The 16,566-nt window shown below is 41.5% G+C and overlaps 1 protein-coding gene across 1 annotated transcript; it reads right to left on the minus strand.

Moving 5' to 3' along the window:
- Positions 1 to 69: 69 nt before the first annotated feature.
- On the minus strand, positions 70 to 11,932 carry LOC133620986 (uncharacterized). Its single transcript, XM_061982721.2, has 3 exons — positions 11,424 to 11,932; positions 8,737 to 8,865; positions 70 to 2,774 (listed from the first exon to the last, which is right to left on the minus strand). The coding sequence occupies exons 2-3, from the start codon at positions 8,768 to 8,770 to the stop codon at positions 1,687 to 1,689; spliced, it is 1,122 nt and encodes a 373-aa protein (XP_061838705.1). The 5' UTR covers positions 8,771 to 8,865; positions 11,424 to 11,932; the 3' UTR covers positions 70 to 1,686.
- Positions 11,933 to 16,566: the final 4,634 nt, after the last annotated feature.

The raw sequence follows: 16,566 nt of genomic DNA on the forward strand, positions 1-16,566 counted from the left end.
AAAATCACTTGAGATGTAAAATGAGTAACATTTTTTTGTATACATGTCGTCCTATCACAACTAAGCCTCATGTCTAACCTTAAAGGGGAATTGCACTTTTTTTGTCAAAGTCGGAGTATTATGTACATTATGTATTATTTGTTGTCTTATCCTCATTTCACGTGTTATTACACCTCTGAATGCAAATACATTTTCGACGAGGCACTCAACAAATAGGTTTTATTGTATTTAACAATCAAGCACTGATATGTAAAAAACAAAGTGTCCTGGCTCAAAGTAGTCCACAGGTAAATATGTTGCATTTAAGTTAAATGTGCAAGTAAAACAAAGAGCACATGCAATATGTTGTTATAAAAGAAATATCAAAAACAAGAAAATGCTAAAATAATCTCAATTAAAGTTTAATTTGGCTTGTTTGTTCACTAAAGGTCTCATCAGAAAGCCCAACGTCTGCCTTTTTTTTTTTTTTTTTAGCAAATTTGCTGATGAGGTCTCCCTTTTCCCACTTGACCCCCACTCATGGACAACAACCACATTCACCAAGAATAGCTCTGAACTTTGCATTGCTGCAGTCTTGTCACCATCTCCATGTAATGCTCCATTGTTAATCTGTTAAATGTTTACACTCGGTTATTTATGGGGATTTTGGGGTTTAGGAACATGCGGCACTTTACATCAATGTGTGAAGTGTTAATGCTCTTAACTTAATTCCGTTGCTCTTTGTGACAATGAATTTAATTGAAAGTCCAATTGTCGGTTTAGCTGACTCGCAATTGTACGTCTTGCAAGGCTATTTAGCCTCTTGGCTTGTTGTTAATCTGAGATATTTCTTAGTTTCAGTCTGCGATATTTCTTAGTTTCAGTCTGCGAAACTCCCTTTCTGCACCTGCAACAGTCACAGGTAAAACTATCCCAAATTCTTAAGTATTTTTTACTTTGTTGTTGTCAGCTACTACGGTCTCTTATTTATACTGCTATGAAAACAAACAACAAATATTTGAGTAATTTACTTTTTGTGTTTCGATCATTCAAATGTCCCACTATGACCACATTGAACACATCATGATGACATAACCGGCCTTAGTAATCTGACGAAGGTCATTAGTAGAATTTAAATGCATCATAGTACAAGTCAATGCAGCCGCTGAATGGGCGCACACTGGAGCACAGTCCGACAGTGATTTGTGTGAAACAAACAGTCACACTGTTGCTTAACAATAAACTACAGACTTGTTTTTTTTTTCTTTTTAAAAGTGGCGACTTGTCCTGAGTGTAGCGCGGCCAGATGACACCTAACGCCTGTCAAAGGTAATGTTACAGACATATTAAATGAATGAGCAAGTTATTTCAACCCTCGGTAGTTGTGCTGCCAACAAAAAGCTTTAATGTTCTGTCCTGCTCTTACACATTAAATGTTTATTGTATGTCACATGCATATTTTGTACTGTTTACTCTCACCTTTTCAGTCAAAATTTTGGTAATTTTTAAATAAAAGTCCACAATGTTGTATATTAATGCATATACTTGACTGAAAAAGCACTATACTTAATGCATCTGTACATGTAAGAAGCATATTTACAAGATAGTGTTACACACAACAATGATGTCACACATGTTATATGTGCTGATGTTGCTAGAATGTAAAAGTTATAAAAGTTCTGGCAGTTGATTTAAAATCCTGCAGCTTCATTTGCTGCTGCTGTTCTCACCAGCACACTTGTGTTTCTTACACTGGTACTTATAAGAGAATCTTTCATCACACACACTGCAACTCAACACTTTCTCACCTGTGTGTGTTCTCATGTGTACTTTTAAATGCTGTCTTTCTACAAACGTTTTACCGCAGATTGAACAGATAAATGATTTTTCTCCAGTGTGTATTTTCATGTGTATTTTAAAATACTGTCTTCGCAAAAAATCTTTACCGCAGAATGAACAAGAAAATGTTTTTTCTCCATTGTGCATTTGCATGTGTTGTTTCAAACCACTTTTTAGTGCGAAACCTTTACCGCATTCTGAGCAGGAAAAAGGTTTTTCTCCAGTGTGTATTCTCATGTGTTGTTTCATACAACTTTTTCGTGCGAAACTTTTACCGCATTCGGAGCAGGAAAAGGGTTTTTCTCCAGTGTGTGTTCTCTGGTGTATTTTCAAATGATGGCTGTGAGTAAAATTTTTACCGCAGATTGAGCAGGAAAAAGGTTTTTCTCCAGTGTGTGTTCTCATGTGTTTCTTCAGATGACAACGGTAATCATAAGTTTTGTCACAGTGAGAACATTTAAAACGTGTGTTGTCAGTGTGACATGTCTTATCAGCTTTAGAGTCGTCATCATCAGTGTCAGGAGAGTGTGACGTTGTGTCGTCACTATCTGATAGTGGAACTAAGAGCTTGTCTGCTTGTGATCCTCTACAGTGGTCTCCATCAGCTTCTGTTGTTATGTGTTGAGTTGAGCTGCTGCTTGGAGGCTCCACCGCTCTCTTCTCCTCACTTTCACCATTGACCTCATCATCTTCACTCTTCACAATCACAACAGTCACTGGCATCTTGGTGACATCAACCTCCTCCAGTCCTTCAAGATGCTCTCCCTCCTGACTGATGCAGTGTGCCTCATCTTCCTCTTTAAAGTAGAGGTTCAATGGGTCCCCCACTTTCTTTTTAAGGTGAGGGGTCTGTGGGGCCTGGTCTTCCTCTTTGAAGTGGTAGGGTTGTGGCTCTTCCTGCTCCATCCTAAAGCTCCACTCCTGTTGCTCAGGGAAAAGATGTTCTTCACAGACGTCTGCAGGCCACAAGAGGACAAACACATGTTTTAGAAAACTCAGATTGGCTCAGTCAAATTAGACATTGCCCTGCACCAGCGTAGGTTGTGATAATGTTTCTAAAGGATCTCATCAGTCACCGCATTGATATTCAAGATGTCATAACCATACTATACATGAGGGAATAACAGAAGCAAGGTGTTATTTACTTGACGTCACATCTGGCTCGTTAACTATGCAAGCCTCGTAGTCTTGGGCCAGCGAGCCTCTTGTCATTGGCTGTATTTTGCCTTTCTTGGAGAAAAATGCCTTATGCTTGTGTTGTTTTAGGCTGTTGGATCCGTTCAAAACACAAAAGAGATAAACATTTCTTCAGAGTTCCTTGAGGGGTAACCAAGAAGGGTGAAAGAGTGCAATACTTGACGAAAAGACGAGAAAAGCGGCACGCACTCCAGTCGAAGAAGGCAGAGCCAAAGAATGCACGAGTTTGCAGTGATCACTTTATTACAAGTTTTTTTTTTTTTTTTATATACAGTTGTGCTTATACGTTTCCATACCTTGGGAGAATGTAAAAAAAATTATATTTATATACATATATATGATTGATGGGTTCTACATGTAAAGCGACTTTGGGTACTTAGAAAAGCGCTATATAAATCCCAGTTATTATTATTATTATTATTATATCTTGGGGATAAATGTAAACCTGCTGTCAGGTTCAAACATCGATGACATCTATTAAACAAGACAAGAAGCAAGGAAATAAACAGAGACAGAATTCAATTTTGCTCAATTTGAGGAGAGACGCGTACACCTGTACCCTTGCACAGTCTCATCACGCCCCAACGGAAAAAGGTTCAGGTCTCCTCTTTATTTGGATATTCCCTGTTTACTAAGGGTGTAACGGTACGTGTATTTGTATTGAACCGTTTCGGTACGGGGGTTTCGGTTCGGTTCGGAGGTGTACCGAACAAGTTTCCACACAGACATATTAAGTAGCGTACCGCACGTTGTGTAAACAATGCACACAGAAGCACAACACACGGCATGCTAGCAGCGACCGGGCTAGGACAACATGCACAAGCCAGAGCTGGAAGACCCTCCTGCCTCGTTAAGATCTCCCGTTTGGGAACACTGGCTGCGCGGTGCGATACAACAATGGAGGACGAGAGGTGGACAAAACGAAAGCGGTTTGCCGACATTGTTCGCTTCGCTTCAACGAAGATAAATACGAGCGTCGTGCAAACACCTCATTCAAGCAGCCTCTCCTCGGCGAGTCAGACAGGGCTAAAGCAATAACAAATGCCGTTGGTGTTTTTATAGCAGCAGATTTAAGACCATATTGCATAAAAAACTAGATTTTGACCCACTTCTATGGTGGAAGAACAATGAGCCCACATATCCTCTTACTGCCAAGTTAGCCAGGAACTACCTCGCCACACCTGCTAGCTCCGTGCCCACCGAAAGGGTATTTTCCACAGCTGTTGACATTGTAACTGCAAGCAGGTCTGCTCTTTCTGCAGACAATGTGGATAAACTGATTTTTCTGGCAAAAAACATGAAGATTGAGTGAAAGTCACCAGGGTTAAAGGCTGGGGGGGAAAAGGAAAGTTAATCTGAGGCTGAGTTAACTTGAAACTGTTTAATGTTGCACTTTTTATATGTAGACGAAAAGTTTGTCATTTTATTTAATTTGAGCAATAACTTGAGGCAGTTTGATGTTGCACTTTATATGTAGGAAGGTTTTGTTAAGAAACCATTCTGAGCCTTATCTTATTTAGTTTTTCATTTTATATATGTTGACCACATTAACCCTGGCAGTCGACCCTGTGTGTATATGTATGTTATTGTTATGCTTAGCATTCATGACTGCCTGCTGTTGCACTCAGATCAGCCTAGTGGTGGCTCACATCCATCTCATCCAGAGCTATTTTAAAGCAATGTTAAAAGGATAAAGCCATTGTTTAAAAATTTGGTAAATAAATAACCAAAAAATGTATATATTTTTTTCTTTTCTTATTGTACCGAAAATAAACCGAACCGTGACCTCTAAACCGAGGTACGTACCGAACCAAATTTTTTGTGTACCGTTACACCCTTACTGTTTACAGAACAACATCTGTTTCTTAAGGAATGGGGGGGTATGTAAACAGCCATTGTTTTCGGTCACATTAACACAAAAGAAAAAGATGCCTCGGGCTTGGGATGGTCCTGGATTGAGCTTGGGCAAGTCTTGGATCACAATAGATAACCCCTCCCGTATCCTCCCATCATACACAGCGGAATTTTCCAAGCTTTTGGCTTGGTGCAACAAAGACAACCTTTTGTCTGTTCATTGGGAACTTTGAGAACGGAATGTTTTTTGATAATTTACGTACAATTTTTCTGACACCTACTTTTCAAAATCCAGAATCCTGGCTAGCATATGCTTGTAATAGTGACATAAGTTTGACTACTGGTAGTAACTTATGATAATGACTCAGCAGGCAGTTTCTAGTTTTGTTTTCTCAATATTTTCTTCTCTGCATGTTTGCTTCCCTCGCAAAGCTGTTTCTATGACTATCAACCTTTGCCACCATAGTTGGTCAGTTTCTGCAAAGTGCAAAATTAATTCTGAAAGCAGGGGTCCTTTGACTTATTTTTCTTATCAAAACTAATTCCAAAAAGTATTTATTGCTGCAACCAATCGAGACACGAGCTATGTGGACATGGACACAATCGGATTAAAAGCCTAACCAAAATAAAAATGCTTCATGTTAACAGGCCATTCAGAATATTCTGACACAATCACACATGTTCGGATCAACATTTTTTTTCCGATCGAGACGGGTGGTTTATGCCGATAGTCATTTCGGATTGTAGCGCATGAAAACACATCTTCCGAAGTTCAGGTTGAAATGATCCTTAGTGCGCATGTCTTTGATGTCAGAATTACATTGGTAGTGGAGCGGGGACTACATTTAATAGTCTTGGAATGAAGCGATTGTCTTGCTGATGTCTCTCCACATTCAACATGAAGTAGCGTTATCAACGGTTGAGTTTGTTGATCTAAAACAAGACTACCCCCCTTCGCTTTAGTTTTTTTTTCCAATTTGTCGCACTTTTATTATTTCATTATTTTTATTTTGCAATTTTACTTTTTATTCAAACCCTTTTACCGTATTGCTTTTGCACTATCTTGTTTAGCTCATTCATTGTTTATGTTCTTTGTTTGTTTTTGCTCTATGCTTTTCAACCTGTAAAGCACTTTGGTCCAATTTAAAAATTGTTGTAAACGTGCCATATAAATAAAGTTGCCTTGCCTTGCCTAGCAAAACCAAAAGTATGTTCCGGAGTGTCATGTGTCGATGTAACAATAAAAGAAGGGATCCAGTTGTCGTCTTAACAAGCTATTTTATTCACTACATTACAGCTACTCCAAGTGAGACACAGACACATACATAAAAAAAAAGACGTGCGGCAACTTTTACATATCTCAACATGGAGGGCACAGAACAGCTACATTTCAAAAAGAGAGGTAAAACAAAAGTAGTGAACAGAAAAAAAATAAAAATAAAAATACTGTGATAATGTCGGACAAGCAGAAATGTTTGTTTACAGCAGAAATCTGCTTCTACTTCAGCCGCACCTGCAGTGTGCAATCTCGTCCAAAAGATGGCCCCACAGCCCAATCGACGCCATTCTGTGTACGGTATGTGCTGCGCATGTTTAAGTATTCTTAATTTAAGGTGTGATGCATGAAAAGGCACATCATCATCGGATCATTTTTTCAGGGTCCATGTAGACATTCTAATCCGAATTATGATCAGACTAAATAAACTTTGCATATGTACACGTGGCTAGTGTTTCACTCTCTCTCGTATGGGAGATCAATATCTTTCTTCCACAACATGTTTTTTTTTTAATTGTGAGCTTGTTACAGCAAGCAGTTCCACGAATCACCTATGTCAGACCAGATACCTATATACATATGTCCCGGCAAGAAATCTGCGTTCAAAGAACTCCGGCTTATTAGTGATTCCCAGAGCCCCAAAAAAGTCTGCGGGCTATAGAGCGTTTTCTATTCGGGCTCTAGTACTATGGAATGCCCTCCCGGTAACAATTAGAGATGCTACCTCAGTAGAAGCATTTAAGTCCCATCTTAAAACTCATTTGTATACTCTATTCTTTAAATAGCCCCCTTTTTTGGACCAGTTGATCTGTCGTTTCTTTTCCTTTCTCCTCTGCTCCCCCCTCGACAAGGGAGAGGGGGGACACAGGTCCGGTGGCCATGGATGAAGTGCTGGCTGTCCAGAGTCGGGACCCGGGATGGACCGCTCGCCTGTGCATCGGTTGGGAACATCTCTGCGCTGCTGACCCGTCGCCGATCGGGATGGTTTCCTGCTGGCCCCACTATGGACTGGACTCTTACTATTATGTTAGATCCACTATGGACTGGACTCTCACAATATTATGTCAGACCCACTCGACATCCATTGCATTCGGTCTCCCCTAGAGGGGGGGGGGGGTTTACCCACATATGCTTTTGTCCTCTCCAAGGTTTCTCATAGTCATTCACGTCGACGTCCCACTGGGGTGAGTTTTTCCTTGCCCTTATGTGGGCTCTGTACCGAGGATGTCGTTGTGGCTTGTGCAGCCCTTTGAGACACTTGTGATTTAGGGCTATACAAATAAACATTGATTGATTGATATATACATACACATATAAATACATAATGTATATACTGTACTATACTATACCTTCTGCCTGGAGCCGCTGTGACATTGATTATAGCAATACCTCGTATATCACTCAAAAGCACAAATTCCAACCATCGAAATACTTTGTATAGTTCAAGACTTATGGTCATTTGAAAACAGCACTGCACATAATAATGGCGGCGACAGTTTCCATGTTAAAGGGCCCAAACAATTATTGGAAACGTCGGGCGGGTCTGACGTATGTGTTAAAACAAAATCAAAACATGATATTTACCAAGTCTACACTCTTTATTAACACATTAAACACGCAAGTACCTAGATTTTTTTAGCAACAGTGCAGCTGCCGTTTATTTTTTATCGTTTTATAGCGTGCAGTCTCTCTGTATTCCACTTTGGAGTGTTCCCGAACGTCAACAGAGCGCCCGACACGGACCAAAATGTACGAAAGCAAACCGACTCCATTAACACACACACGTTTTATACAGCATGATAGTACATGTAATATGTAATTATAGTGATGTTAAATATAATGTACACATGATAGTACATGTAATATGCCATTTTATTGATGTTAAATATAAAGTACACATTATTGTACATGTAATATATCACCATATTAATGTTAAATACAAAGTACAGATAGTACATGTAATATATCACTATATTGATAAAAGATGCGTTGTGATGACATCAAGTCAGCTTTTCTGCTTGGACACAATGTGAATGATACCGGTGAATGTTTTTATGTGAACACAGATTGTTTTTAAACTACACTTGTGTGTCTCTCTATGCCCCCAACTGAATGTGTCATATTTAGTTTTGATCAATTGAATTTGCCTTATTTTTATTTTGCTGAATCCAAATTCATGCACATTTGTTGTTTTTTTAAAATGCACACATTTGTGTATTTGTGGCTGCTTTTCTTTTTTCAAAATACACATACTCCTTCAAAATGCACATTTTGTATATTGTGTATATCTGTATTTTAACTTTATTTTATCCTTTATATTTTTAATATAACTTTAAAAAATCTGTTTTACAGTTAGCTTACACTGTGGTTCAGAGAGGAACATTTTTATTTCCCTGCATGTCCAGCACAGGTTGAAAATGGACAATAAAGATGACTGACTTAAACTAGAGTAAATATTGGAGTTTCTTTTGAGCAGTGAGAGATGTTGAAGAAGGAAAGGATTTAAAAACAGATGTTATGTACACTTCATGTGGGTTAGTTCTTCATGTGTTGCCTACTTGTACTACTAGTAGTTACAGTGCTTTACAAACCTTTACTTCTGACATGCGCTTGGAGAGTCTTCATGGAAAGCTGTGTCCCAACTGAGCAGGTCTTAGGTGATTGTGTCTGGCAGCCTTGATCAGTACGGTAAATGATGTCTGCTGGCTTGTTGTATCTCTCTGTGGAAACACATTCAACAATGCACATTGTGAGCAATATTGCGCTACAATATCGTTCACACACAAGCATTACTGCAATTGTTAGCAAACTAAATCAATGGCAAATAGAACGGAACGCTGACATTTTGTAGCTAATCACTGAGCAGAAAGGTGTATATGCACATTAGGCCTATGCCATTATTCGATAAGTCAATTAGCCGACAATAAATGAAAATGAGGACGCTAAGTTTCCCACGTGCATGCGCGTTAATGGGCTTCAAAAGAAGGATTTAGGATTCAGCAGCTGAGCGCGTTTGTGTCATAGTGCGGAGGTCAGCAACCCGAGGCTCTTTAGCGGCGCCCTGGTGGCTCCATGGAGCTTTTTAAAAAATGTACGGAAATGGAAAAGAAATGGGGTGAAAAATATGTTTTTTGTTGTAATGTGGTTTGTGTAGGAGGACAAACACGACACACACTTTCCTAATTGTTAGAAATCCCACTATTTATATTAAACATGCTTCACTGATGAGAGTATTTGGTGAGCGCCATTTTGTCCTACTAATTTCAGCGGTTCTTGAACTCACCGTTGTGTGAACTGTGACTCAACAGTTTGTTTACATGTACAACTTTCTCCGACGCTGCCACAGAAAGACGTGTTTTATGCCACTCCTTTGTCTCATTCTGTCCACCAAACGTTTTATGCTGTGCGTGAATGCACAAAGGTGAGCTTTGTTGATGTCATTGACTTGTTGGAGTGCTAATCAGGCATATTTGGTCAGTGCATGACTGCAAGCTAATCGATGTTAACATGCTATTTAGGCTAGCTGTATGTACATATTGCATCATTATGCCTCGTTTGTGGGTATATTTGAGCTCATTCAATTTCCTTTACATATGTCCTCTGTGTATTTAGTTTGCATGACACATTATCTGTATGTAATATTGGCTGCATTTCAGATAGTTGTTTGTGTGCCATGTTGTTCCAGACCACAGCAAACATGACCTAGCCTGTTAAAGATTGTAATAAATATACTAAAAGAAGACAGCCTGCCATGTCCTTTAACTTAATGTGATGATCTTGTGATGACTGTATTATGATGATAGTATATATCTGATAGTATATATCTGTATCATGAATCAACCCGACTTAAACAAGTTGAAAATTGTACGGAATATGTACTTCACTGTGCAACCTACTAATAAAAGTCTCAATCAATCAATCAAAATTGGACACACACACATCTATACCCTTGGCCATTAAAAGCCAGTAATTTCCAGGAGTTATCTCACTTTCTGAGTAGCCCCTGATTTACTAATGGTTTCTAATGTTGTAAAAATGTGTGTGTGGGTTGTTTTTGATGAGCACGCTGTGGAGTAAACTTTAAGAACTCAGCCAACACGCCTTGTCTGCATCTTCTATGATTAGACAAGACAACACATATATTTGCAAGGCCATTTTCAAGAACGATATTTAAAGACAAACTCCCTCTTGTGAGACGATGTCGGCCAACCCCGGAAGCTCGAATGGGTTCTACTAATTGGGAGTTCATATATTTTATTTATTTTTTCACGTTGAATATGTTTTTTTCAGTTTTCATTTTGACAGTACTACATAAGATATGTTTTAATTGCTGATGCGGGTTTAGTGATTTTTAAATGCGCCAGAAAATAACCCGTTATGTACACTGTTGTTGGTGAATCAATGTCCAGTAGTGCGTAAATGGGTTCCTGTATAGTATTTTTCCAGCAATGGTCATGTAGTGACATTAATTATGGTATTTTGAGAGGTAACCATTGAAGTCGGACATCACTGAAGGCCTAGGTGGGAAACGCACGGCCCGCCACTGACAGAACCAAATACCACCGCATTAGTGTGGGAAAATATTTCAGTTCAAACCTTTGGAACAAGGTGATACTATCAACACCGAGGAGCCAGTTTGCAGAATGCAAACATCAGTATCAGTGGTGGGGGTTAAACTATGGAATTCTCTTTACAATGAGATAAAAGACTGTAAAAATATATTCCAATTGAAAAAAATATATAAAGACAGAACAATAAGATCATATGAACAGCTATAAGTGTTTACATTTTGCTTTATATTTATTATTTTACTTTTTTTTTTTTGTCTGGTTTTGCATTTGTTTTGTATCATCCCGTGAGGTGTATGTTACTCTTTTTTTTGTTTGGTTTGTACTTCATGAAGTTTTGCACTTGTTGTGTTTTTTTGGGTGTTTTCATTATATTTGGATGTATTTGTTTGGTTTGTATGCTATCCATTAAGTAAGACTACGTATTATGTTGAAGGGGGCAGGGAAATATAAGATTTTCTTCATCCTGTTCCTTCTTAGGCATTGGTGTGTAAATGCGTGTTTAGTTGCTGAGGTTTAAATGTCTATTGATCAAAGATGCACATCAATGAAGGGGATAAATAAAAAATGAATGAATGAATGAATATGACAAACCAACACGCCTACAAGGTGAGTGCCAATTACGACTTCCCATCACAAAATACACTACAAATCGCGCTAACATTGTTAAGATACCATTCACACATTTCTAATCTACTGGTATTACTTACCGTTTCATTGTCTCCTCCATTGCCATAAATAGGCACAGACCCCGCCATTAAAAGTAGTTGTTCGGAAAATCCATCTTTATATTGGCGCAGGTTTGAGAAGCGGGAATCTTCGAAGTGGTTTGCACACAGGAGGAGATACTTCTTCACAGTTGAAAGCACATTGCCACAAAAGCTAGCCAGGCACTTCTTACTTTCTCAGATTAGGCTGAAAGTTGTGTCGTGACTTGTTCTGGTTAAAAAAGCAGCCGGCAACAGAACATTTTCGCCCATTTAGCTTTCATCGTCGACATCACAGAGCTAGCAAGCTAAGCTAACTAGCAAACAAAGCTAGCCCGGGAAAGCTTCAAAGTTCCCTTAGACAACCGAGCGTAGATTTTCACACGATATAATAATTATTACTAACTTGAAAATGAAGGCATTAACGCCGATTAAAATACCACACTGCCGTGTTACGTCCCTGGTATGTCCAAACACGTGCTCTACTCTGCAGCTGACCTCTTCCTCTTCTTCTTCTTCTTCGTGTTTTACGGCGGTTGGTATCTACTTTAATGGTGCATTGCCGCCACCTGCTGTCCCGGAGTGTGGGTCAGACAGTTGTTCTCAATCTAAATCCCCATTTCACGCAAAAAACTTGAAACAAACAAAAAATAAATTAAATACCTATTTAACTCTTTACCCACACGCACATACTCTACCTTCTAACCCACCTCTTCCTAACCCCCAGTATCTCTTACATCCTATAATATCAGAATCAGAATCAGAATCAGAATCAGCTTTATTGTCATTACGCAAGGTAACGAGATTGAGGCCATTCCATACAGTGCGATGTGTGCATGCTAGAAAAACAGTGTGCAAATATATAAAAATATAAAAAATATAGAAGTGCAATGAATATGGTGTGAAATGAATATATACATGAAAAAACAAAACAAAAACAGGGTGGTTGGTGGAATGGGTTATTGCACCGAAGAGAAGGCAGTTATGAGGGACAATGGGGCAGTCCGTTCAGAATGGTTATGGCCCTGGGGAAGAAGCTGTTCTTTAGCCTGTTTGTTTTGGTCTTAATGCACCTGTAGCGCTTCCCAGAGGGCAGCAGGTGGAACAGGTCAGAGCCAGGGTGGGTGCTGTCTTTGATGATGGCACTGGCTCTGTTGAGGCAGCGGGAGGTGTAGATGTCCGTCAGAGAGGGGAGAGGGCGGCCGATGATCTTCTGAGCCGTCTTGACCACTCTTTGCAGCCTCTCCCTGTCTGCTGCAGTGCAGCTGCCGTACCATACTGTAATACAGTAGGTCAGCAGGCTCTCGATGGACGAGCGGTAGAAGGTCAGCAGCAGGTCAGGCCTCAGGTTGTACTTCCCGAGGACTCTAAGGAAGTGTAGCCGCTGCTGAGCCTTCTTGATGATTGATGTGGTGTTGACTGTCCAGGAAAAGTCATTAGAGATGTGGACTCCAAGGTACCTGAAGGTGTGGACCCTCTCTACACGCTCGCCGTTGATGTAGAGGGGGGCAGGGTCGGTGCTGCTCCTCCTGAAGTCGACGATGATCTCTCTGGTCTTGCTGGTGTTGAGAGCGAGGTTGTTCTCCGAAGACCAGGCCGTCAGCTTCAGGACCTCTTCCCTGTAGACAGCCTCGTCACCCCTGGAGATGAGCCCGACCACTGTGGTATCGTCGGCGAACTTGACGGTAAGGTTGTCACTGTGGGCCGGACTGCAGTCATGGGTGTAGAGGCAGTAGAGGAGGGGGCTGAGCACACAGCCCTGTGGGGAGCCGATGCTCAGCGTGCGGGAGGATGAGAGGTGCGGGCCAAGTCTCACATTCTGGGGTCGGTCCGTTAGGAAGTCCCTTATCCAGGCGTTTGTGAGAGGGGGGAGGCCAAGAGTGTCCAGTTTATTGCAGAGTCTGTCCGGGATTATTGTATTGAAGGCAGAGCTATAATCCACAGAGAGCATCCGGACGTAGCTCTGCTGCTGCTCCAGGTGGTTCAGAGCAGAGTGGAGAGCAACAGCGATGGCGTCCTCTGTGGACCTGTTCGCCCGGTATGCGAACTGGTGGGGGTCGAAGTCTGGAGGGATATGGTCCTTGATGTGCTGGAGAACAAGTCGCTCGAAGCACTTCATGATTACCGGAGTGAGGGCCACTGGTCGGTAATCATTCAGGCTGGTGATGGGAGACTTCTTCGGCACCAGGATTATTGTAGATGACTTCAGGCAGGATGGGATGACTGCCTGAGCCAGGGAGAGGTTGAAGATCCTGGTGAGGGGGGGAGCGAGCTGGTGGGCGCACGTCCTGAGCACCTTTCCAGGTACTCCGTCTGGTCCGGTAGCCTTCCTGGGGTTCACAGCCAGGAGCACTCGTCTGACACTGTGCTTCTGTACAGTGAGTGGAGTGGTGCCGGAGCCCGGTGGGGGCGGGGGCAGGGCTGGAGCAGATGAGTGTCGCTGGGGGGTTTCGAAACGGGCAAAGAAACAGTTAAGCTCCTTTGCCAGTGTCGCACTCTGATCCGCAGTTGTCATATTGCAGCCTCTGAAGTTCGTGATGTCATGAATGCCCCGCCACACCTCCCGTGAGTTTTTGCTGGACAGATGGGACTCTATGCACCTCCTGTGGTCCGCCTTTGCTTTTTTAATCCCTCTCTTCAGGTCGGCTCTAGCAACACTGTACTGTGCCCTGTCCCCTGACCTGAAGGCTGCGTCGCGGGCCCTGATGAGTGTGCGGACCTGGCTGGTCATCCAGGGTTTCTTGTTGGGGTAAACCCGGATGGTTTTTTCCACAGTCACATTCCCGATGCAGAACTTTATGTAGTCCAGCACCGTTCCTGTGGCTGTCTCCAGCTCCTGTTGTTGGAAGAGGTCCCAGTCTGTGTGTTGGAAGCAGTCCTGAAGTTTGGGGAGTGCATCGTCAGGCCAGGTCATAACAGTCTTTGTGATGGGCCTGGCCTGGCGTCTGATGGGGGTGTAGGTAGGAGAGAGCAGGAGGGAAAGATGGTCTGACTGTCCAAGCTGGGGGAGGGGTGTAGCTCTGTACGCGTGCTTTATGTTGGTATACACGTGGTCCAGGGTGTTCTTGCCCCTTGTAGAACACTTCACGTGCTGGTAGAACTTAGGGAGTACAGTCTTCAGATTGGCCTTATTAAAATCCCCTGCTATGATATGAACACCGTCGGGGTGGGCCCGCTGCTGTTCGTTGACGGTGTTCAGCAGAAGAGAGAGCGCTGTGTTTACTTTGGCGTCCAGTGGAATATACACAGCCGTGATGATAACAACAGACAGCTCTCTCGGGAGAAAAAAAGGCCGACATCTAACAGACATGTACTCCACGTCCGGGCAACAGTGCTGTTCAGTGATTGTCCCGTTGTTGCACCAGTTCTCATGCACGTAGATACAGAGCCACCCTCCTCTGCTCTTACCGGAGTCCTTAGTTCTGTCCCGGCGGAGCAGAGTGCGGCCGGCTAGCTGCATGCTAGCATCGGGTATTTCCGGGTGAAGCCAGGTTTCGGTGATAATCATAGCACAACAGTCCCGAACATAGCGGTTTCCAGCAAGTTGTAACTCCAGGTCGTCCATCTGCTGTACGAGGGATCTGGCATTAGAGAGGAACAGGCTCGGTAGAGGTGGCTTGTGGGGTTGTTTCCTAAGCCTGAGCAAGACGCCGGACCTGCGGCCACGCTTCTGCTTCCTCTCCCTCTTCCGTCTGCGCCGTCTCCCAGACCCAACAACAAACCACGGAGAGCCCTGTGCTCTCGCTATGTCATCTGGGATGTTGTGCTCGTGGTGAAAGTCGCTCGAAACAGATATCTGGTGCGAGTTCCCGATATCCAAGAGTGACTGGCGGGTGTACCGGGTGTTTGCAGTACAGGTGGCGCACAAAAGGAAAAAAAACAAGAAGAAAAGAAGGAAGAAAGAGCACTGAAATGGAGAGCCGTAAGCCGCTGCGTCTGTGCGCGCCGCCATCTTGGAAAAAAAAAAACGTGCAGTCAAGGGAGGCAGGTGAGGCGGGGCCTCACGTGCCATCATGGAAACAAAAAAAAATTAAAAAGAAAAAATAATAATTAAATTGTTATATGTATCCAGTGATTATACTATAACCGAAAACATTCATGTTTGGAAATAGCCAGACCCGTAGTCATGACCAAATAATGAGCGTGGCCTCTGCTGTGGGTGGACTCGTTTACATGCTGAGTTAGACCAAACAATTCAAGGATAGCACTGAGTTCTTTAGCAGGCCTGTCATTGGCTACATCTATATGTACATGTAAGTCTGTCATTGGCTACATATACATGCACATTTAAGTCTGTCATTGGCTGCATGTACATGTACATTTAAGTCTGTCGTTGACTACATATACATGTACATTTAAGTGTGTCATTGGCTACATCTACATGCACATTTAAGTCTGTCAATGGCTACATCTACATGCACATTTAAGGTCATTGGCTGCATGTACATTTAAGTATGTCATTGGCTACATCTACATGCACATTTAAGTCTGTCATTGGCTACATCTATATGACATTTTAAGTAGAGATGTCCGATAAATGCTTTAAAATGTAATATCGGAAATTATCGGTATCGTTTTTTTTGTTTTTTATTTTTTTTGTATTAAATCAACATAAAAAACACAAGATACACTTACAATTAATACACCAACCCAAAAAACCTTCCTCCCCCATTTATACTCATTCACACAAAAGGGTTGTTTCTTTCTGTTATTAATATTCTGCTTCCTACATTATATATCAATATATATCAATACAGTCTGCAAGGGATACAGTCTGTAAGCACACATGATTGTGCGTGCTGCTGGTCCACTGATAGTACTAACCTTTAACAGTTAATTTTACTCATTTTCATTAATTACCAGTTTCTATGTAACTGTTTTTATATTGTTTTACTTTCTTTTTTATTCAAGATTTTTTTTTAAATTTATTTATCTTATTTTATTTATTTAATTTTTTTTAAAAAGGACCTTATCTTCACCATACCTGGTTGTCCAAATTAGGCATAATAATGTGTTAATTCCACGACTGTATATATCGGTTGATATCGGTATCTGTAATTAAGAGTTTGGTCAATATCGGAATATCGGCAAAAAGCCATTATCGGACATCCCTAATTTTAAGTATGTCATTGGCTACATCTACATG

The sequence above is a fragment of the Nerophis lumbriciformis genome, linkage group LG21, assembly GCF_033978685.3.
Source record: "Nerophis lumbriciformis linkage group LG21, RoL_Nlum_v2.1, whole genome shotgun sequence".
Classification (NCBI taxonomy): Eukaryota; Metazoa; Chordata; class Actinopteri; order Syngnathiformes; family Syngnathidae; genus Nerophis; species Nerophis lumbriciformis.